The sequence below is a fragment of the Coregonus lavaretus genome (genome assembly GCF_964263955.1).
Source record: "Coregonus lavaretus genome assembly, chromosome: 9".
NCBI lineage: Eukaryota > Metazoa > Chordata > Actinopteri > Salmoniformes > Salmonidae > Coregonus > Coregonus lavaretus.
Genome location: NC_139996.1, coordinates 42,588,458 through 42,613,051, shown reverse-complemented (window position 1 = coordinate 42,613,051; position 24,594 = coordinate 42,588,458). Strand labels below are relative to the sequence as shown.

General features: G+C 42.9%; 1 protein-coding gene across 1 annotated transcript; it reads right to left on the bottom strand.

Moving 5' to 3' along the window:
- Positions 1 to 1,602: 1,602 nt before the first annotated feature.
- On the bottom strand, positions 1,603 to 15,529 carry LOC311134741 (ferritin, middle subunit-like). Its single transcript, XM_084168515.1, has 3 exons — positions 15,077 to 15,529; positions 14,509 to 14,655; positions 1,603 to 2,735 (listed from the first exon to the last, which is right to left on the bottom strand). The coding sequence occupies exons 1-3, from the start codon at positions 15,242 to 15,244 to the stop codon at positions 2,433 to 2,435; spliced, it is 618 nt and encodes a 205-aa protein (XP_084024641.1). The 5' UTR covers positions 15,245 to 15,529; the 3' UTR covers positions 1,603 to 2,432.
- Positions 15,530 to 24,594: the final 9,065 nt, after the last annotated feature.

Sequence of the window (24,594 nt, the reverse complement as noted above, 5' to 3'; positions counted from 1 at the left end):
CTCTATCTCACTGTCAAATTCCAAGACCAACTTTGTAACAATTATTCTCCTGGCTCTGTATTTGTCACAAACGTTCGAGGTTAACAGAAACTTTGGGCAAAAAGTACAAGTATCCTTAAAACGACGGTTAGATTTTAGTGTAGGAATGTGGTTATCTTTCCCCAATCTCTATCCTAATGCACCCTGCTAACTCTTGCTGATGCTGTGGAACGAACAAACTTATATTCTTGGCGTTAGAGTTAGGGGCGTGCTCTGCATTTCTGACAGCTCCCTGGATTAGCCAATGATCGCGCGGAGTGGGTGCATAGGGAGGGGTTTATAACTTCACGCTAATTAGTGTACAATTTCTCATAACTGTCCCTATAATAACAGAGATCGAGGCCTATTATTCGTTTGAATACAATAATACTGATATTTTAAGAAGCTCTAATGATACTAGAGAAAAATTAATCACAGCAATCAATTCACTTTTCATAAATATAATTTACAGATTCAATTTTAATATGTTGGTGCTTAGCTGTATTATTGGTATAATTCCATGTAGTCCTATTACTAGAACGTTATACTGTGACTGAAGTTCCTTCTGGGAAAAATTAAGCAGGCTAATTCTATTATTTTCAAAGTCATATAGCTCATAACCTGTCTAAATCTATCATTCTGTTATTCACAAGTTTCTCTAATGTCCATATAGCCTATTGGCTCAAATGTATCTTACAACAATTAGTTTCTAAGAGTTTCTGAATCCAAGTTGGCCTATGATATCACTACGTATTCTCTTGCACACACTATTACTTTCGGCGGCGGCAGGTAGCCTATAGCGGTTGCAGCATTGAGCCAGTAACCAAAATGTTTGATAGTCCTTTTACCAGAGCCCCAAAAAATATAAATACATCTGTTGATGTGCCCTTGAGCAAGGCACCTAACCCTAATTGCTCAAGGGTTGCTGTTGATAATGGCTGACCCTGGCCGTGACCCCACTCTCCAAGGGTGTCTCAGGGGGAGTTGGGATATGAGATTTTTGTGTATAATGTACATTTGTGAAACAGGACAAATAGAAGCATCCACCAAATTATTATTCTAATTTATAGCCCTCAGATATATTCATTATCCAATGTGCAGGCTGCTTTAGAATTAATCAGGCAGACCAGTTTGTTTCACATTTACATTTTACATTTACGTCATTTAGCAGACGCTCTTATCCAGAGCGACTTACAGTTAGTGCATACATTATTCTTAAAGTAAATTCTGCTGTGATCTAAAGTGTATATACATATTTTTTTCTATTGGAGAATATGATGCCACAATAAGCCTACCTCTTGAAAACCTGACAATGTTATAGGTGAGAATCACTAGATGGCGATAGTGAGTTGATTAAACCAGTGTTGGCATCCCATGCAAAACTCATTTTACATTTACATTTTAGTCATTTAGCAGACGCTCTTATCCAGAGCTACTTACAGTTAGTGAGAGCATACATTTTCATACTGCAACTCCTGCAACAATCAATAAGAATAGTTTGACAGTCAGGACACTGAAGTCACTAATATTACATGAAAGTGTTAAATCAAACACTCTGAAACAGAAAAAAAGAGACTGCTCAGAAATTTTTCAAAAACTTTATTTCAAAAGGTACACATTGCTGTAACATTGTACTGTATGTGATGAAGAGGGACAGTGTATATTTTAGCAGAATAGTAGGTAAAGGCAATAGGTTTTGTGGAAACATAAAGTGTACAGATGAGACCAATCCCAAACAATATCCCATTATACATCAACCCATAATTTCATATGAAAGAGTGACCTCTTTGTAAAATAGTGAATACAGAAATACATTATAAGCCATATAACATTGCGCGGTGTGTCAGTCCAGATGTTAACAGTATTCCAAGTGCTTTGCCTTCAACTTTGATTGTCACATTGTTCTCTCAATTCATCCAACACCACATTTATGACAACAAGGATCAACTTTGCTTATGGACTACATACATGATACAATGAGGCTGTGCCCTTTTAAATGCCCAGATCTAGTGCATAATACATGTATTCATTCTTTTTGATAGTCTCTAGAACCTAAAATACTAGATTCAAGACCATGCCCCCTCTCGAACATATAAAAACATCCCATCAATTTGTCCCACCAAACACCACAAAAAATTGTGCAGAAATGCAAATTTAATAATGATGAAGAAGTGCTACAGCTTGGTTCAGAATAAAGCTAGTTGTAACCCCCTCAAACTATGCCCCTTGTTTTTTCAGTTAAAAAAGCTAGAAAGTTGTGTAGGACTAGGGAGTGTCTTCTACAATACATTGGCCTTACTGATTAGCAATAACACAATATAGGTGGCCATAAAACACTGACAGGACAGGAGAGGCTTGTTTTGAGAGTAACTCACAAAGTACTTTTCTTTAATAGAAACTAGTGAGTGAGTGATTTATCCACTGGAGACGTTGGTCAACTCCTCCTGCAGCTGGTCGATGAGGTACTCCCCGAAGCCCCCCGAGCGGTCACTGGTGCAGCCCACCCTACGTGCGTTGGTCAGGAGGTCTCCCAACAGTTTGACGCGGGGCACCAGCGGCCCCAGAAAGCGGCTCTTCACAACACTGGCGGAGTGCGGGTCACTGTGCTCCTTGGACAACTGGCTGAGCTCCACCATCACGGCCATCTCCTCCTTCCACTGGCCTAGCATCAGCTCCAGGGCTGGGATAACTGCACACACCTCCTCACAGCCTGGCCTCTGGGGGAGAAAGACAGCACACACAGAGACAGAAAGAGAGCCATTAGAATGCACTGACTGTAAGTCGCTCTGGATAAGAACGTCTGCTAAATAACCAAAATGTTACATAGACAGCATTGAAGGATAACTTTATTTTTAATTTTTTACTTATTATAGTACTTTAAAAAGGTGCAATATGCGGAAATCGCTCTGCCATTTCCTAAAATTCTAATAGTTAGCCTAATTTCAGTTTATGTGACAAAACAAGCAATGCGTAGCGTAGAGAATCATTGTACAATCGAAACAGCTGTGAAATATCTTTTCAATACCCAAAAACCTTGTATATTCAGTTGTTTGAAGCTGGTGTACAAAACCGAAAGTAAAATACGCAAAAACTAAACTTATGTACGGGAAGCATAGAAATAGCGCACTTAGAACAGATCTACCGCATGACAGATGTATACCTCACATTTCTATGTGAATTTGGTCGGGTCACCCAAAAAGTTACATATTGTAACTTTAATCGTTTCTTAAAATCTGAAAACATTATATCCCTCCTATTTTAACTATAATCTTTATGAAAATGAATCTGTCTAAACTGTTTAAAAAACAAATAAAAGCCTTAAAGACAACTGTTTTCCAAACTTCAAGCAAAGTTATCTATTATTGCAGAATTGAATACAAATCTTAATAATATTAGAACTGACAAATAGACTTGTTCAGGACATATCATTTGCCCTCACTGATCAATGGATAACAAGGTGTCCCAAATTGCTGATGATGGACCCCTTAGCAGTCCCACACAGGTTCGATTTTACATGACTCGTAAAACTGGAGGCAGAAAGAAAAACTAAAGTGGCAACGCCACCCGTACATCTGGAAACACAATTAATGCACTGTCCTTCCGCCTACATTAATCTCCCCAATTTTCCGGAACTCAGGGGAAATGTACACCCTGACAGGCATTAGGCCTGAGCCCCAGGCAAAGCTCCAGGTTTAGGGTTTAACCCCCCATCCCCCTTGGCCTCGAACGTCCCTATCCTGTCCAGTCCACTCACAACCCCTTATCTCTAGCCCCAAGGAGCCCCAACACCAACCAAAACGCCATCTCTGAAAGGTACAGTGAGGGAAAAAAGTATTTGATCCCCTGCTGATTTTGTACGTTTGCCCACTGACAAAGAAATCAGTCTATCATTTTAATGGTAGGTTTATTTGAACAGTGAGAGACAGAATAACAACAAAAAAATCCAGAAAAACGCATGTCAAAAATGTTATAAATTGATTTGCATTTTAATGAGGGAAATAAGTATTTGACCCCCTCTCAATCAGAAAGATTTCTGGCTCCCAGGTGTCTTTTATACAGGTAACAAACTGAGATTAGGAGCACACTCTTAAAGGGAGTGCTCCTAATCTCAGCTTCTTACCTGTATAAAAGACACCTGTCCACAGAAGCAATCAATCAATCAGATTCCAAACTCTCCACCATGGCCAAGACCAAAGAGCTCTCCAAGGATGTTAGGGACAAGATTGTAGACCTACAGAAGGCTGGAATGGGCTACAAGACCATCGCCAAGCAGCTTGGTGAGAAGGTGACAACAGTTGGTGAGATTATTCGCAAATGGAAGAAACACAAAATAACTGTCAATCTCCCTCAGCCTGGGGCTCCATGCAAGATCTCACCTCGTGGAGTTGCAATGATCATGAAAACGGTGAGGAATCATCCCAGAACTACACGGGAGGATCTTGTCAATGATCTCAAGGCAGCTGGGACCATAGTCACCAAGAAAACATTTGGTAACACACTACGCTGTGAAGGACTGAAATCCTGCAGCGCCCGCAAGGTCCCCCTGCTCAAGAAAGCACATATACAGGCCCGTCTGAAGTTTTCCAATGAACATCTGAATGATTCAGAGGAGAACTGGGTGAAAGTGTTGTGGTCAGATGAGACCAAAATCGAGCTCTTTGGCATCAACTCAACTCGCCGTGTTTGGAGGAGGAGGAATGCTGCCTATGACCCCAAGAACACCATCCCCACCGTCAAACATGGAGGTGGAAACATTATGCTTTGGGGGTGTTTTTCTGCTAAGGGGACAGGACAACTTCACCGCATCAAAGGGACGATGTACCATCAAATCTTGGGTGAGAACCTCCTTCCCTCAGCCAGGGCATTCAAAATGGGTTGTGGATGGGTATTCCAGCATGACAATGACCCAAAACACACGGCCAAGGCAACAAAGGAGTGGCTCAAGAAGAAGCACATTAAGGTCCTGGAGTGGCCTAGCCAGTCTCCAGACCTTAATCCCATTGAAAATCTGTGGAGGGAGCTGAAGGTTTGAGTTGCCAAACGTCAGCCTCGAAACCTTAATGACTTGGAGAAGATCTGCAAAGAGGAGTGGGACAAAATCCCTCCTGAGATGTGTGCAAACCTGGTGGTCAACTACAAGAAACGTCTGACCTCTGTGATTGCCAACAAGGGTTTTGCCACCAAGTACTAAGTCATGTTTTGCAGAGGGGTCAAATACTTATTTCCCTCATTAAAATGCAAATCAATTTATAACATTTTTGACATGCGTTTTTCTGGATTTATTTGTTGTTATTCTGTCTCTCACTGTTCAAATAAACCTACTATTAAAATTATAGACTGATCATGTCTTTGTCAGTGGTCAAACGTACAAAATCAGCAGGGGATCAAATACTTTTTTCCCTCACTGTATGCAGCAGATCCTATAGGTACTTCCATTGCGTTGCAACACAAGGACTTTAGGAAGAATTAAGGTTGCCATTCATCTTGACGAGCAGCGTGCCATTAATTGTTAGAGGTCAGACACACCGAGAAAACTGACGGCCGATAGGTACTTAGCACAATAGGAAGCCGTTCTTTCTCTTGCAAGAACAAAATACGTACCTGCTACGTACCGACCTGGTACCGAAGAACCTGCCGTTTCTACTTGTAGAATCGCCCTGCTCGTCAGTGGCTGACAACTTGGCTTTGAGACAATCAGAAAGCATACAGCCAACAGAAGAGACAAGAAAAAGGAAAAAGATAGGGCACTTTTCCCAGTGTAATCCACACCCTTTTCATTAGAATTGTTCTAACTAAAACAATAAGGCTGCATAATACTTTTTTTTTTCTAGAGCAAGTCTTTACATATTTTACATCTAGCTAGGGAGTTTTATGCTTGAAAGATTTTTTCGTTAGGTTTGATAATGTGCACTTGCTCATTAGCTAGCTAGCTAGCTAACGTTAGCTTGCTAACTGAGCCAGGCAGTCACACACACTTCATATGGAATGAATGGGGGGGTACGTGCAGCACAATGCACACAATACTAAATGCTTTACCAAGCTAGCTATCAAGCAAGATGATGAATAAATAATTTTATTAATTCTCCATTATTCCATAATGCCAGTGCCAGTTCGCTTGCTAGCTAACGTTTGCTAAACAGTTAGCACCAACATTTGCCAGTTAGCACAACATAGCTTGCTAGCTAGCTACTCCACTGACTCTCAGCAGCTAACAGGCAGCTGCTTAATGAAACAATGAATCCATTGTGATTGAATTATAATGTTGCTAGCTACTCTAGTTATCTAGTTGTGGCCATCTGACTAGCAACAACATTAGCACAGATAGAACAATGAGACAGATATTTCACCAGGTGAAGCATCTGCTTGCCGTTTCCACTCACTACCAAATATGGTGGTGAGAGGAAGCCCAGTGCCCGGCAATGGGAGAAGATGGAACAAGATGGAGTTTGGCCGACATTCTGCAAAAAAAAACATTTGATCTCAATATAGTTTTATGTCCCCAAAACAAGAATCTGTTACGAACAAAGTGAACTAAGTTTTGTAGACTTTACCCTTTGCTAAAGTTTCCAAAAATGGTGTTGTTTAGAAGGAGTGCAAGGGCAAATTGAGTTATTGCACACACGCAGTTCCCGTAGGCATTCCCTAACAGAAATATGCAAATACATGCTAGAACGCGCCAATAGGCTCTCGCTAGCTCGTGGTTGGCTCTGCCCCCCCTCCTTGCTTGTTCTGCCCACTATGACTAATTTGTTCCCATTGGAAATGACAGGCTGTGGTCTATCTTGGGTTAGTTATAAATATCTTTGACATTAGCGTAGCTTGCTAGTTACCTAACATTAGCAAGCTACAGCAGGCACAAGCCAAAAAATAGCTTAAGAAAGCTACTGCCAACTTGTGGTCTGGAGTATTTTTAACACTTTCGGCAGAGCTGCTAAGTACGGTACACTATCCTTGGTGTGTCTGAGGCTTTATACCATTCATATACTGTATAGTTGCATTAGTGGAGAGTGCAGAGTAAGGACTTGCAGCTCCTTTCTATCTATTTGGTCAGTGCTACTAAGTGTATCATACTTATTTGTGAAATCATGTTCATACTAGGGCTGTCAAATGATAAAAAACATTATTGAGTTAATCACAGGATTTGCTGTGATTAATCACGATTAATTGCAAATTTAGAATTTGCTCAAATTGAGCTGTAATTTAAGATTTCTTTATCCAAAAAACATTACAAGAATATTGACATCTTGATTTTGTCCAAAGTAACAGCTAGCAAAATCAGGTAGATTGATAAAGCACACTTAATTATGTATTTTGGATATTTTCTGTGTATTTTGAAAGCTTTCAGGCAATGTGATTAATTACGAAAAAATGAATGCACTAAAATTACAAAAAGTTAACTCATTAACTAACTAACAGCCCTAGTTCATAAATAATGTGACTATTCATAATCTTTCTGAAAGTGATATTTATGTAAATTATTCTGTTGCATTTGAGTGGGCATTTGTGGCAGTAGCGGTGCGTGGGTAAAATCACTATTGAAGCCAAGCCAGGAAAAAAGCCATATTACAACCTACACTGAGTGTACAAAACATTAAGAACACCTGCTCTTTCCATGACATAGACTGATGAGGTGAAAGCTATGATCCCTTATTGATGTCACTTGTTAAATCCACTTTAATCAGTGTAGATGAAGGGTAGGAGACAGGTTAAAGATGGATTGTGTATGTGTGCCATTCAGAGGGTGAATGGGCAAGACAAAATATTTAAATGCCTTTGAAAGGGGGATGGTAGTAGGTGCCAGGCGCACCGGTTTGTGTCAAGAACTGCAACACTGCTGGGTTTTTAATGCTCAACAGTTTCCTGTCTATATCAAGAATGGTCCACCACACAAAGGATATCCAGCCAACTTAACACAACTTTGGGAAGGAAGCATTGGAGTCAACATGGGCCAGCATCCATGTGTAAAGCTTTCGACACCTTGTAGAGTCCATGCCCTGACGAATTGAGGCTGTTCTGAGGGCAAACGAGGGGGGTGCAACTCAATATTAGGAAGGTGTTCTTAATGTTTTGTACACTCAGTGTATGTTGTGATAATTGCGTTGTTTGCTCTATAACCCATTCGTTCATACACCACCGTGATATACAATAAGGCCGAGACAACAAAAACACAACAGTCACACAGTGGCGGAATAAATTCAACCACAGATATATTTGATTCAAATCAAATCAAATCGTATTTGTCACGTGCCAAATACAACAGATGTAGAAAAACCTTTTTACATTTATATTTACATTTTAGTAGACACTCTTATCCAGAGCGACTTACAGTTAGTGAGTGCATAAATTTTTTCATACTGGCCCCCCGTGGGAATCAAACCCACAACCCTGGTGTTGCAAGCGCCATGCTCTACCAACTGAGCTACACTTGTGGCCCCGTGTAGCTCAGTTGGTAGAGCATGGCGCTTCAACGGCAGGGTTGTGGGTTCGATTCCCACAGGGGGGCCAGTATGAAAAAATGTATGCACTCACTAACTGTAAGTCGCTCTGGATAAGAGCATCTGCTAAATGACTAAAATGTAAATGTAAAATGTGTAGACCTTATCATGAAATGCTTACTTATAAGCCCTTAACCAACAATGCAGTTTTACGAAAAATTAGAGTTAAGAAAATATTTACTACATTAACTAAAGTTTTTAAAAAAAGAGTAACAATAGAATAACAATAACGAGGCTACATACAGGAGGTATCGGTACCGAGTCAATGTACAGCGGTACAGGTTAGTCGAGGTAATTGAGGTAATATGTATATATAGGTAGGGGTAAAGTGACTATGCATAGATAATGAACAGCAAGTAGTAGCAGCGTAAAAAAAGGGGGGATGGGGGGGAGGGGGTTAATGCAAATAGTCCGGTTAGCCATTTGATTAGCTGTTCAGCAGTCTTATGGCTTGGGGGTAGAACCTGTTAAGAAGCCTTTTGGACATAGGCTTGGCACTCCGGTACCACTTGCCGTGTGGTAGCAAAGAACAGTCTATGACTAGGGTGGTTGGAGTCTTAGGCAATTTTTAGGGCCTTCCTCTGACACTGCCTGGTATAGAGGTCCTGGATGGCAGGAAGCTTGGCCCAAGTGATGTACTGGGCCGTACACACTACCCTCTGTAGCGCCTTGCGGTCGGAGGCCAAGCAGTTGCTATACCAGGTGGTGATGCAACCAGTCAGGATTCTCCTTGATGGTGCAGCTGTATAACTCTTTGAGGATCTGAGGACCCATGCCAAATCTTTTCAGTCTCCTGAGGGGGAAAAGGCGTTGTCATGCCCTCTTCATGACTGTCCTGGAGTGTTTGGACCATGATAGTTTGTTGGTGATGTGGACACCAAGGAACTTGAAGCTCTCAACCTGCTCCACTACAGCCCCGTCGATGAGAATGGGGGCGTGCTCTGTCTTCCTTTTCCTGTAGTCCACAATCATCTCCTTTGTCTTGCTCACGTTGAGGTTGTTGTCCTGGCACCACACTGCCAGGTCTCTGACTTCCTCCCTATAGGCTGTCTCATCGTTGTCGGTGATCAGGCCTACCACCGTTGTGTCGTCGGCAAACTTAATGATGCTATTGGAGTCGTGCTTGGCCACGCAGTCATGGATGAACAGGGAATACAGGAGGACACTAAGCACGCACCCCTGAGGGGTCCCCGTGTTGAGGATCAGCGTGGCATATGTGTTGTTGCCTACCACCTGGGGGCGGCCTGTCAGGAAGTCCAGGATCCAGTTGCAGAGGAAGGTGTTTAGTCCCAGGGTCCTTACCTTAGTGATGAGCTTTGAGGGCACTATGGTGTTGAACGCTGAGCTGTAGTCAATGAACAGCATTCTCACATAGGTGTTCCTTTTGATTCATCACAAAACAGGAGAGCAACATCCAGTGAAGTCCACAAAGCAAATATTGTATGTAACAAACATTTTCACCTGTTGTTTACAACATACTCAAGCATGTTAATGTTTCTGACAGTTTAGTAAACAATTATTGATTTAGAACCACAGCAAGTCAGTACCATTTCAACATAAACAGTATATGCTTAGTCTAATACAGTGAAAACAAACTTAAGAGATACCAAAAACAATTGAGTGTAGTCGACGTTGCTAAATATCATGTGGCTCTCCATGGTACAATTAGAAAAAACATGTTGTTGACTCACCCCACTTGTAGACTAGATGAACGCCAATGGCATCCATCTCGCTTTCATGTTGGCAAAACGGTCTATGACTGTCATACAGTAGTACATGCTTGTAGTTTTTGATGTCCTAGACTTGCTGGCTAAAATGCTTGCTAGCCTAACTTCCTCGCATGGGCAACGATGAACCAGCTAAGTTAGCTAGCTAGTTAACGTGAGCCTACTACATCTAGGCTACATCTAGAGCTTCAAGTTCCTCTGTGTCGACATCACTAAGGATCTATCATGGTCCAAACACACCAACACAGTCGTGAAGGGGGCACGACAATACCTCTTCCCCCTCAGGAGGCTGAAAATATTTGACATGGGCCCTCAGATCCTCAAAAGGTTCTACAGCTGCACCATTGAGAGCATCTTGACTGGCTGCATCACTGCTTGGTATGGCAACTGCTTGGCATCCGTCCGCAAGGCACTAGAGAGGGTAGTGCCTACGGCCCAGTACATCACTGGGGCCGAGCTCCCTGCCATCCAGGAGTGTTCTCTCTGCTACCGCACAGCAATGTTCTAGACTACGCTAGCTAGCTAAAATGCTTGCTAGTCTAACTTCCTCACATGGGCAACAATGAACCAGCTAAGTTAGCTAGCTAGCTAGCTAGTTAATTTGAGCCTACTACATCTAGGCTAAATATTGAACTTCAATCAGTACAGTGGCACAATATATGAATTTATGGTTAGATCAGAATCACCGTTATAATCATTGGCCTGTACAGAGAATTAAGTAACACCAAGTCCAAATCCCCATCTCCATACATGGCTTAGGAAGGGCAGATTTAGCTAGCTAGCTACTGCAGGAGGACAACAACACATCACAAAAAGACTAGAAACATTAAAACAATTCTGACAAGGACGTTTTGCTTTTGATGTGATTTGATTGGTATGATGCCAAACCAAACTGGCCTCCCTTGGGGGGCGTTTTGCTGCAACAGGTCCACCCACAGTTGAGCTGAGCTCAACGCTGATTGGCTAATTATTTTATATATATTTCTATCAACAGAGGCCAAATGCTCGCTGGCATCAATCAATCAAATGCTATGGCAGCAAGATGTCATACTCTTTTTGTCCAGACAGCATCAGATACATGGGCTAAAGATACTGAGACAGAGGGGCGCTTTTTCCCTATCTCTGATGTTTTTTTTCGGTGCGATAAATACAGCCACTTGCTTATTTAAAGAAAATTATGAAAACACAGAAAGATGAAAGAGAAATTGTTCAATTTTTGTTGTTTTAGTTTTGTCACATTTTTGGGGAAGCCTGGCTGCCCTTGGCATCCATGAATACACACCACTGATTGGTAGTGCTAGTGATGGTGCTGGTGCACTATATTTTGACTGGGGGTGGGGCTTAATTTAAGAGAACATATTTTGAGCATAGACAGTGGCCGTGGCCGAACTTTGTCTTGCCTACTACTTACTAAACCTGCATACTGTGTAATCACACATACTAATCACACTACATACTATTTAGAACATACTGTTTAATAAAAATGTCTGCAGCAACACATACCAACATACTAATACTAGGCTACAGAGTACAGTGTATTCCCTTATCTCATTATCAGCTGATTATCAGTTGTTGTCCAACACACGTGGATCTGAAGAAGACTCTCTTCCTCAATAGTGTGCAGCGAATTCTACTAGATGAAATGCCGAAATTAGTATGACATCCTGGCATTTAAAGCATACTTCATTCTCGAAATTTCACATACTATAAAACATATTTTCGGATACACAAAATGCCTACTATTAGGCAGCATGCATGTCCCCACAGTGACCGTACGTACATACCCCAACCAGAAGCCATGGATTACAGGCAACATCCGCACTGAGCTAAAGGGTAGAGCTGCCGCTTTCAAGGAGCGGGACTCTAACCCGGACGCTTATAGTGTAAGAAATCTCGCTATGCCCTCCGACGAACCATCAAACAGGCAAAGAGTCAATACAGGACTAAGATTGAGTCGTACTACACCGGCTCTGACGCTCGTCGGATGTGGCAGAGCTTGAAAACTATTACAGACTACAAAGGGAAGCACAGCCGCGAGCTGCCCAGTGACACAAGCCTACCAGACGAGCTAAACCACTTCTATGCTCTCTTCGAGGCAAGCAACACTGAAGCATGCATGAGAGCACCAGCTGTTCCGGATGACTATGTGATCACGCTCTCCGTAGCCGATGTGAGTAAGACTTTTAAGCAGGTCAACATTCACAAGGCCGCAGGGCCAGACGGATTACCAGGATGTGTACTCCGAGCATGTGCTGACCAACTGGCAAGTGTCTTCACCGACATTTTCAACATGTCCCTGACTGAGTCTGTAATACCAACATGTTTCAAGCAGACCACCATAGTCCCTGTGCCCAATAACACTAAGATAACTTGCCTAAATGACTACCGACCCGTAGCACTGACGTCTGTAGCCATGAAGTGCTTTGAAAGGCTGGTCATGGCTCATATCAACACCATTATTCCAAAAAACCTAGACCCACTCCAATTTGCATACCGCCCCAACAGATCCACAGATGATGCAATCTCGATTGCACTCCACACTGCCCTTTCCCACCTGGACAAGAGGAACACCTACGTGAGAATGCTATTCATTGACTACAGCTCAGCGTTCAACACCATAGTGCCCTCAAAGCTCATCACTAAGCTAAGGATCCTGGGACTAAACACCTCCCTCTGCAACTGGATCCTGGACTTCCTGACGGGCCACCCCCAGGTGGTAAGGGTAGTTAACAACACATCTGCCACTCTGATCCTCAACACGGGGGCCCCTCAGGGGTGTGTGCTCAGTCCCCTCCTGTACTCCCTGTTCACCCATGACTGCATGGCCAGGCACGTCTCCAACACCATCATTAAGTTTGCCGACGACACAACAGTGGTAGACCTGATCACCGACAACGATGAGACAGCCTATAGGGAGGAGGTCAGAGACCTGGCCGTGTGGTGCCAGGATAACAACCTCTCCCTCAACGTGACCAAGACAAAGGACATGATTGTGGACTACAGGAAAAAAAAGAGGACTGAGCACGCCCCCATTCTCATCGACGGGGCTGTAGTGGAACAGGTTGAGAGCTTCAAGTTCCTTGGTGTCCACATCACCAACGAACTATCATGGTCCAAACACACCAAGACAGTCGTGACGAGGGCACAACAAAGCCTATTCCCCCTCAGGAGACTGAAAAGATTTGGCATGGGTCCTCAGATCCTCAAAAAGTTATACAGCTGCACCATCAAGGATAATCCTGACTGGTTGCATCACCGCCTGGTATGGCAACTGCTTGGCCTCCGACCGCAAGGCACTACAGAGGGTAGTGCGTACGGCCCAGTACATCACTGGGGCCAAGCTTCCTGCCATCCAGGACCTCTATACCAGGCGGTGTCAGAGGAAGGCCCTCAAAATTGTCAAAGACTCCAGCCACCCTAGTCATAGACTGTTCTCTCTGCTACCGCACTGCAAGCGGTACCGGAGCGCCAAGTCTAGGTCCAAAAGGCTTCTCAACAGCTTCTACCCCCAAGCCAAAAGACTCCTGAACAGCTAATCATGGCTACCCGGACTATTTGCACCCCCACCCCATCTTTTTACGCTGCTGCTACTCTGTTATTTATTTATGCATAGTCACTTTAACTCTACCCACATGTACATATTACCTCAACTACCTCAACTAGCCGGTGCCCCCGCACATTGACTCTGCACCGGTACCCCCCTGTATATAGCCTCCCTACTGTTATTTTATTTTACTTCTGCTCTTTTTTTCTCAACACTTTTTTGTTGTTGTTGTTTTATTTTAATTTTTAATTAAGAAATAAATGCATTGTTGGTTAAGGGCAGTAAGTAAGCATTTCACGGTAATGTCTACACTTGTTGTATTCGGCGCATGTGGCAAATATAATTTGATTTGATTTGATGCCCTGCTTTAGGGGTCGTCACTAGTTACCACAGCCACAAAGTCATGAACCCTGACTATTTCTACTATTTTTCGTCTTAAAATCTGATTCTTACCGTAACCACACTGCTAACCTTATGCCTAACCTTAAATTGAGACCAAAAAGCACATTTCTGTTTTCGATTTAATTTTGACTTTGTGGCTGGTGTAACTAGTATAAACCCTGCTTTAGTGCCTGGAGTTAGGAACCCATCCCCTCTCCCCTGGCAGTGGGCACACAGAATTAGAATGAGTAGAATGAGTAGAATGGGCGTCTCCATTCGGGTCAATTATGCTATAATGGGTGTACTGGAGGTTCATTCTATTTCTATGAGTTGGCAACTTTACCTGGATGTCTTTACTGCAGTACTGTCCCCCTCTGTCTGACAGGTAGTCCAGCATGGCCTCAGCCTGTGCCTGCTCATTCACAGAGTGCTCATGGAAGAACGCTGCCACTCTTGGCAAGGCAATGTCATCCTGCTCAAATATCTTGGCCTGGAAGAGTCAATCATACAGAGTAACTCCAGTGAGAGTGATCCACGTACTGTATTGGGTGGCATACAACTTTATGTATATTGTGTTTAACATAGGCTGCTTGGTAAATTGAATCAACTCATCAAATAAGTAAGGCAATGATAAGAGAAAGACTTGTAGAATTCATCGTTTGTAGCCTACACACTAGAAGGTTATGCAATGTTGTAGAATGACAGCCAAATCTATGACAGATGGGTGAACCTCATATCGATAAGGAAAACATATTTCCTGTAGTGATTTAGGCTATTCATTGTTCTATAATCAATGCATTACATTTCATGAAAAGCGTTTATTTGTAACACATCCAATTTTCCCTGAGAGAATTTTGTAAACAAGTAACTTGCACTTACAGCCTATTGCTGAATGGTCGGGTCGCCCTTACCAGTGCATCAAGTCTGTAAGCGACCTCCATAAGCAATGTCGATACTCCGCACAAACTCTCCTCAACGACCGCTGGGAGATTCTGTTTCACCCTGCTCCCGAGAAATGCTCGGTGAGTTTTACAGTTAGGCAGGTTGGTCTTCAATCGTTTGCCGCTTGGTTCAGCCATATTCAAAAAGTCCCGACTATGGTTAGATTGTAACAACAACCGTTGTTGCGCAACTGAAATGAAGTAGATGGCTACTGATCTCGATTGAACGACACACTTTCTGCTCCCCAAACCTACACATAAACGTGTGATAGCATGTGTAATACTTAATGAATATATTCTAATATAAACAACTACTTACACTATAAGTGTTGTTTACAATCTTTGGTTGCGGGAGTGTAGGATAATAATAGAAACGGAGAAATCGTTTCCCGTTCAGCCTCTCGAGTTCATCCGGTGCGCGTGAACGACACACCGCCCTAGATGAAGTAGAAGAGCAACGTCAATTACGAACGGTAGGCCACAATTAAACAACGATGAGTGAACATTCTGTTATAAAGGGAGCATGTCAGCATGAGCAGTGGCTAATGCATGCAAATAAATTGTAGCCTAGGCCTACTGTTATCATACTATCATTCTACTAAATCCTTCATTTTGATTCAAGGGATGGGATGTTGGTCAGTGCGTCACAATTGTGTGTCAGAATAGAATAGAACAGAATATAATAAAATGGTAACATTTGGATTGAATAGAATAGAATCACTTGCTTAGGGATAGTTCACCCAAATTACAAAATGGCATTATTGGATTCCTTACCCTGTAAACAGTCTATTGACAAGGTATGACAGCAATCCATGCTTTGGTCAAGTTTCCTTGCACTGTTTCCAAATGTCATGGTACCTATATTATAATTTCTTCATTCATAATGTCCAAGTTATATATAAGTGACTTTGTTGAGCTACACAATCAATTTCAGATACTTTAGGATGCTTTGGACATGATGCACAAAAAATGCTTATATAGGTATCATGACTAGAAAACAGTGGCAGGTAAACTAAACCAAAGCATTTCATCATACCTTGTCCATAGACCGCTTACAGGGTAAGGAAAGCAATACATTATTTTGTAATTTGAGTGAACTATCCCTTTAAATAAATAATTGACAGGGAGCCTATTCTTGACAGCAAAATAGTCAAAAAAGTCAATGTAAATGTTTTGTTTTGAGTGCTGTGTTGTTCCTGGCTTTTATAACAATGGCAGAAGCAACCCATAATCAGCCAGACGTGCCAGGACCCTACCCCCTGGACACTGGCCCAATTAAAATTTGATCCCCATAGTATTTACATGTCGCTTTCACATTTACATGTGACTGCATTCATATCTTCCCATGTTACAGAGATGATGTTCCATCTGGGACTCCCCTGCCCCTCTTCTCTCTTCCACCCCCATCTCCCTCATTTCCCCCTCCTCCTCCTCCTCCTCCTCTCCGTCGCCACCGCTGCCTCTCACAATTGATGAGTGACGTGTGGGGCTAGCCGCTCCTCTGGGACCTGCTCGGCCAGTAGGGAAGAAAGGGGAACACCCAGTCTCAGGGCTGGTTGGAGGTCAACAGGACCATGACCCCTACGGCCCACAGAGACACACAGATAATCACCACGGCTGGACTTAAGTGTAACAAATTACAGCCACGCTCCAGGAAAGAGACAAGGGGCTGTCCCAAATGGCCTCCTATTCCCTATATACTGCACTATACTTTTGACTAGGGCCCATAGGGGTCTGGTTAAAAGTAGTGCACTATATATGGAATAGGGTGTCGTTTTTGACATACTGTATCCAAGGCCTCCAGGAAATACTTTGAATCAGTGTAAATTATATCAATCTGAAAGAATAGAATGAAAAAGATAGAATGGCATGATTTTGATTAAAGGGTATATTACACTTTATAATTTGTCCTTATATACTAACTTATAAATAGAAAAAGGAACTGTTTTATTTACGTGTTTTAACTACTGCTTTAATCGTTCCTATGGTGATGTTCTATTGTTACAGACCCCGGTGGGGATTGTCCTTGGACCTCCATCCCGGCAGGGTCCCCCACCCCTCTTTGTCACTGTTTGTTTGGTCTGCTCACACACTGGTTTGGAACGCAGCTGTTAACAGACACTCAAGGGCACTATGTGGACACTTGTGTCATCGTTCAAGTCCAGCTGAACTCTGTTTACAAACACAGGGCCTTACTTAAAAAGAATGACACTTCCCATACCTGACCAGATGTACTATTTGTAGTTATCTACTGTATTCATTAGCTATTTTACCATTCCTATACATCATCCTATTTGTAATCTGTCATTCATCTCTGCTTACTCTAGCTTTACTGTTTCTTATGGATCGTTTTAAGTTGGTTACTCTAACCTCAAATTATTCTTACAGAAGGAGTAATACTGTACATATTCCTTTATGAAGATTGTTGTAGCACACACACACACACACACACACACACACACACACACACACACACACACTACATGGCCAAAGGTATGTGGACACCTGCTCGTCGAACATCTCATTCCAAAATCATGGCCATTATAACAGCCTCCACTCTTCTGGGAAAGCTTCCCACTAGATGTTGGAACATTGCTTCGGGGACTTGCTTCCATTCAGCCACAAGAGCATTAGTGAGGTCGGGCACTGATGTTGGGCGATTAGGCCTGGCTCGTAGTCGGTATTCCAAATCATCCCAAAGGTGTTCAATGGGGTTGAGGTCAGGGCTCTGTGCAGGCCACTCAAGTTCTTCCATAATGATCTTGACAAACCATTTCTGTATGGACCTCGCTTTGTGCACGGGGGCATTGTCATGCTGAAATAGGAAAGGGTCTTCCCCAAACTGTTGCCACAAAGTTGGAAGCACCGAATTGTCTAGAATGTCATTGTATGTTGTTGCTTTAAGATTTTCCTTCACTGGAACTCAGGGGCTTAGCCCGAACCATGAAACACAGCCCCAGACCATTATTCTTCCTCCACCAAACTTTACAATTGGCACTATGCATTAGGGCAGGTAGCGTTTTCCTGGCATCCGCCAAACCCAGATTCGTCCATCGGACTGCCAGATGGTGAAGTGTGATTTATTGCTCCAGATAACGCGTTTCCACTGCTCCAGAGTCCAATGGCGGCGAGCTTTGCACCACTCCAGCCGACGCTTGGCATTGCGCATGGTGATCTTGGCCATGGAAACACATTTCATGAAGCTCCCTACTAACAGTTCTTGTGCTGACGTTACTTCCAGAGGCAGTTTGGAACTCGGTAGTGAGTGTTGCAACCGAGGACAGACGATTTTTACACGCTTCAGCACTCAGTGGTCCCATTCTGTGAGCTTGTGTGGCCTACCACTTCGAGGCTGAGCCTTTGTTGCTCCTAGACATTTCCACTTCACAATAACAGCACTTACAGTTGACCGGGGCAACTCTAGCAGGGCAGAAATTTGACGAACTGACTTGTTGGAAAGCTGGCATCCTATGGCGGTGCCACGTTGAAAGTCACTGAGCTCTTCAGTATGGGCCATTCTACTGCCAATGTTTGTCTATGGAGATGCATGGCTGTGTGCTCGATTTTATACACCTGTCAGCAACAGGTGTGGCTGAAATAGCCAAATCCACTAATTTGAAGGGATGTCCACATACTTTTGGCGCTGTAGTGTACATCCCCCCTCACACACACTGTCGTACAACAAACACTATAAACAAAGTCAGGACAGGAGTGCTGACCTAGTGTTTGGCTAGACTGACAGGCGGGTGTCTGTCCTCACACCTGTTGCCTGCCATAAAGACTGCTGGGAGGGTTACCCTGTTGGGCCACCACTACAACAGCAGCATTGTGCCTAGGCAGCCCTGACCACAGATTACATTACACACAGATGACCATTTAAACTGCAGTCAGGGCAACCAACCCGACCCCACTCACCTTGGACAACGGTGGTGTGGGAAGGGGGCACACACACACACACAAACACACACACACATGGGGCAGAGCCCTGGACATGAGAGCCCGGGCATCCTGAGTGTGTTGCAGCAGCATGGAGATTACCTCCTGAAATCTCAAATGTATAGATGTGCCATCCAGGAGCTACTCCAATGTTATATTTGTCTTAGTAAACCTCTGCTCTGAAGTCTGGTAGTCTGGCAATGGAGAGGGTCTAGTGATGTAGTTGCCTGGCTTTCCCTCGGATTGACAGGATTGGCCATAATACTTATTGTCTGGGATGGCGCAGTGTGGCTAGACATCCCCCTCCCCCCTCATTAAGTTATCCAAACAGCCCAGAGCAGAGCTGGCCTGGCTGGACTGACTGACTGAACACTGTGGCTTGGAGAGGGGGTCCTGAGTACAACAACAACAGGCCTAACACATGTGTGTAATGGTTGTCATCTTGTATTGCTGAACAGAGGTTGGCAATATGATATCACCCTCTCTTGTTTATCACTTTTGTTTATAGCAGTGGAATGAGCACTACGTTAAAACTGTCTGAAGTTTATGAAAATCGCTGTGCTTTTTTTGTCTTCATAATGAAGATAACAGCAACAAATCTTGATATGTTTTGCCATATGCCTATAGTTATAGGTTATATGATCATAAATTGTGTTGATATTTTATAGTCCTCCTTTATTGCTCAATCATTGTTGCCAATGGACTATTTATATATTTTATGTAACTTTTACTTTATTCAGGGGAGCCCAATTAAGACCAGGGTCTCATTCATAATGGTACCCTGAGTACAAACATTTTCACAATCAAGAAAAATGAACGTTCCAAAATAAACAAGAAGAATTTTAAAAAATGACAAGTTACATTTTCAATACAAATATTTCAACAAATAAACCATTACAATCAATCAAAACAACTGCAAACCTCTATGAATTAATGTAACTCCAGAGTCCTAAACTGCCGTAGTGGCACCAGGGAATCAAGATGCAAGGAATTTTGCAGGTTATTCCAACAATGAGGGTCTCTAAAAACTAAAGGAGGATTTACCTAAATTGGTCGAGACCAGAGGGACCTGCGAGCAGGTTTGGTAGCTCATTCTTTTATACTTTAGCAACAAAGTTAGGCAAGTCCTGTCAGACAAATAATTCTCAAACCACTTGCAAAAAGCCTGATCCAGGCCTATTTCTGTCAACCTTTGAATGAGAATGTGATGGTCCTACAGTGGTGAAGGCCTTGGAAAGGTCTATAAATAAAGCATTTTTAGATCTAAGCAATTTAACACATAATCTAAAACAAGTGTAGCAGCTGAAACAGTGATGTATTTCCTGTCATTTCTCAGACAATTCATGTGTGAACCAAAGATTACATCTGTCTTTTACACTTTGCCTTTTGAATGGCACAAGTTTATCTGCAACAGATTTAAACAGGGAAATAAAACAATGAACGGCCTGATCCGAGTCAGTGGTAATTGACACAACCCACTAGTCACTCAACCCCAGTTTAGACAATATATGTTGTTCATTAAAATTCCTAAAAGGTCTCTTATAATAATGCGTGAGCGAGATTTAGGTATTTTAACATCTCTTATGCAGGCAACAGGACAATGGTCACTGAACTCATTAGCAAATGTGCCATTGTCTGTAAATTTATGAGGGGCATTTGTTAGAATAATATCTAAAAGAGTCGATTTTTCAAAGTGTTTAAAGTTGGGGCGAGTTGATTTACAGTGCCTTGCAAAAGTATTGATCCACCTTGGTGTTTTTCCTATTTTTTTACATTACAACCTGTAATTTAAATAGATTTTTATTTGGATTTCATATAATGGACATACACAAAATAGTCCAAATTGTTGAAGTGAAATGAAAACTAAAATTTGTTTCAAAAAATTCTAAAAAATAAATAACGGTAAAGTGGTGTGTGCATATGTATTCACCCCCTTTGCTATGAAGCACCTAAATAAGATATGGTGCAACCAATTACCTTCAGAAGTCACATAATTAGTGAAATAAAGTCCACCTGTGTGCAATATAAGTGTCACATGATCTCAGAATATATACACCTGTTCTGAAAGGCCTCAGAGTCTGCAACACCACTAAGCAAGGGGCACCACCAAGCAAGCGGCATCATGAAGACCAAGGAGCTCTCCAAACAGGTCAGGGACAAAGTTGTGGAGAAGTACAGATCAGGGTTGGGTTATAAAAAAAATCTGAATCTTTGAACATCCCACGGAGCACCATTAAATCCATTATTAAAAAATGGAAAGAATATGGCACCACAACAAACCTGCCAAGAGAGGGCCGCCCACCAAAACTCACGGACCAGTCAAGGAGGGCATTAATCAGAGAGGTAACAAAGAGACCAAAGATAACCCTGAAGGAGCTGCAAAGCTCCACAGCGGAGATTGGAGTATCTGTCCACAGGACCACTTTAAGACGTACACTCCACAGAGCTGGGCTTTACGGAAGAGTGGCCAGAAAAAAAGCCATTGCTTAAAGAAAAAAATAAGCAAACACGTTTGGTGTTCGCCAAAAGGCATGTGGGAAACTCCCCAAATATATGGAAGAAGGTACTCTGGTCAGATGAGACTAAAATTGACTTTTTGTTCATCAAGGAAAACGCTATACCTGGCGCAAACCCAACACCTCTCATCACCCCGAGAACACCATCGGCAGGGACTGGGAAACTGGTCAGAATTGAAGGAATGATGGATGGCACTAAATACAGGGAAATTCTTGAGGGAAACCTGTTTCAGTCTTCCAGAGATTTGAGACTGGGACGGAGGTTCACCTTCCAGCAGGACAATGACCCTAAGCATACTGCTAAAGCAACAGTTGAGTGGTTTAAGGGGAAACATTTAAATGTCTTGGAATGGCCTAGTCAAAGCCCAGACCTCAATCCAATTGAGAATCTGTGGTATGACTTAAAGATTGCTGTACACCAGCGGAACCCATCCAACTTGAAGGAGCTGGAGCAGTTTTGTCTTGAAGAATGGGCAAATATCCCAGTGGCTAGATGTGCCAAGCTTATAGAGACGTACCCCAAGAGACTTGCAGCTGTAATTGCTGCAAAAGGTGGGTCTACAAAGTATTGACTTTGGGGGGGGTGAATAGTTATTCATGCTCAAGTATTTCTTGTTTGCTACACAATAGAAAATATTTTGCATCTTCAAAGTGGTAGGCATGTTGTGTAAATCAAATGATACAAACCCCCAAAAAATCCATTTTAATTCCAGGTTGTAAGGCAACAAAATAAGAAAAATGCCAAGGGGGAGAATTATTTCGCAAGCCACTGTATCTGTTTCTAATGTCTTGCAAACATCTATGGTCATTGGCAAGACAGCCCTACAAGATCTGGGACCAGGCTATGCCTGGACATGTTGCCATGTTCCAATTACTCAGCTCATTGGTAAGGCAGAGAGAGAGAGAGGGACGGCCTCTCTAGCTACAGTATGTTCGGTGGGCAGTACACAGCTGGGAAACAGATCACGAAGGCTTGTCTTTTACCAGGGCCAGCAGCTGTCTAATACCCATATTCTGCATCATAATCAACAGCCTTCCCCTCATCTCAGGTCACTTCTCTGCTAATTGATGCGTATAGATGGAGGGGAGACAGAGACAAGGTAAATACAATGAATGATAATGAAACACAGGAAATCTGAGCCTTTTGTTGGAGCCCTTATTTCATTGCCGGTACCTGATACCAGTACCTTCCTCAAACAGGCTGTTGTTATGTGCACTTTAACTGTTTTTGCAGAGTAGTCTTCAAACTTTCATGAGGCTTTTGTAGTTTTTGCTGGTTGAGGTTGTCAGTTCGACCGACACAACCGACATGTTCCACTCTGTCTTTTGAAAAATGTTGTTGCTCAACGTGTGGTAAGGAGATAGGCCTATGGAAGGGTGCAAAGAGCCTAATGGGACACCGGACAGATGGCTTTGTGCCAGACACTATGATTACCCAGAAAGCCCCTCATTAGGGAGACAGATATAGCCCAGTGCGGTCATTTTGGTCCTGTGAGGGTAATGAAAGCGCCAGTGTTATGCTGCATGAATTAAACTGTAATGAATGATGATGATGCAGAGTTACATTTAGGGTGGTTTAGTGACATGGTGGTTATTTGTTGTGGAAGAAAGCAACAGAACAAGTCGGTATAAATTCTCTGAAAAGACAGACCCCAATGAGTGGACATAGTATATTAATGTATTGATGTGTCTCACTTGATGTCTCTCACTCCAGTTTTGTAGAGAGATGTTTACAGCAGATTAGGACATGCCTAGATGATCAAAGGAGTCATATCAAGAACCCTCCCTTAGCCATTTGTTGTAATGATATGCGTGATCATCACCTGATGAGGCCTGAAAGCTGTAGTGTGTTGGGCTTTTATTTGGCAGACCCTCTCTGTAGATGAAGTTTAATCTCTCTCTCTCTCTCTCTCTCTCTCTCTCTCTCTCTCTCTCTCTCTCTCTCTCTCTCTCTCTCTCTCTCTCTCTCTCTCTCTCTCTCTCTCTCTCTCTCTCTCTCTCTCTCTCTCTCTCTCTCTCTCTCTCTCTCTCTCTCTCTCTCTCTCTCTCTCTCTCTCTCTCTCTCTCTCTCTCTCTCTGTGTCTCTGCCACACACATATTCAGTGGATAGTGATGATGACCTAGGTGTCATGTGTAAAGGTTATCAGATGGCCTGCGTGTACCAGTGATTTATTAGGTATTCTCCATCCACACCCTTCATCACTGGTACATCAGTGTACTGTTGCAGTCATATCTGCCACAGCATGATGAGGACTTCGGTCATTTATCAACCAGGGGTGACTTTTCCAGAAACACAAAGATAATCTTTAGCATTAAGTCCATGGCCTACCAATGGACTTACTATGAATGAATTGGGATTTCACTTACCAGGTCTCTACTGTCACTTGAGACTTATAGACACAATTTTGTGTGGAACACATCATTGTCTTGATTTGTCCTATAGGGGAATTGTGTCTTTTCAGCTGAAGCTCAGCAAGGACATGAAGACGTCCTGTGAGACAACAGGGGGTATTGGGATAGTTTGCCATGTCCTGGTGAGTGTCAGGGGTAAGAGTGGTGTGAGTGGAGTCAGACGGTGGCATCTAGCCATTTAAATGGCATTGTAACTCTATGAGATACCGGGGTGAAAACAACCCCTGCTTAAGAGCTCCTCTCTCAGTGGTGGGCGGCTGTCTCACTGGACTCTGGGCACCGTCCGAACCCACAGTGTGTGTGTGTGTGTGTGTTCTGGTGTGTCTCGTGCCGCACCTCCTGTAAACACCTTCTTTGAAGAGGAGCCCCTCTAAAAATAAAACGTTACGAGAGCACACCTTTTGCAGCAGCAGCCCACCCAGATATGAACACCAGAGGCTGCTACTATCTCACTGTGTGTGTGTGTGTGTGTGTGTGTGTGTGTGTGTGTGTGTGTGTGTGTGCGTGCGTGCGTGCGCACGGGCGCATGCATGCACGCAGATGGGTGTGTGCGGGCTCGAAGTTCATGACATGGATAGATGAACACATACTAAACATTCACTCACTCAGAACTCGTTCCCTATT

Coding starts and splice junctions, on each gene's coding strand:
- LOC311134741 (XM_084168515.1), bottom strand. CDS start 15,244: ATGGCTGAACCAAGCGGCAAACGATTGAAGACCAACCTGCCTAACTGT. Junction 14,656..15,076: donor CTTACAGACTTGATGCACTG/GTAAGGGCGACC, acceptor TGACTCTTCCAG/GCCAAGATATTTGAGCAGGA. Junction 2,736..14,508: donor ACTGCAGTAAAGACATCCAG/GTAAAGTTGCCA, acceptor TTTCTCCCCCAG/AGGCCAGGCTGTGAGGAGGT.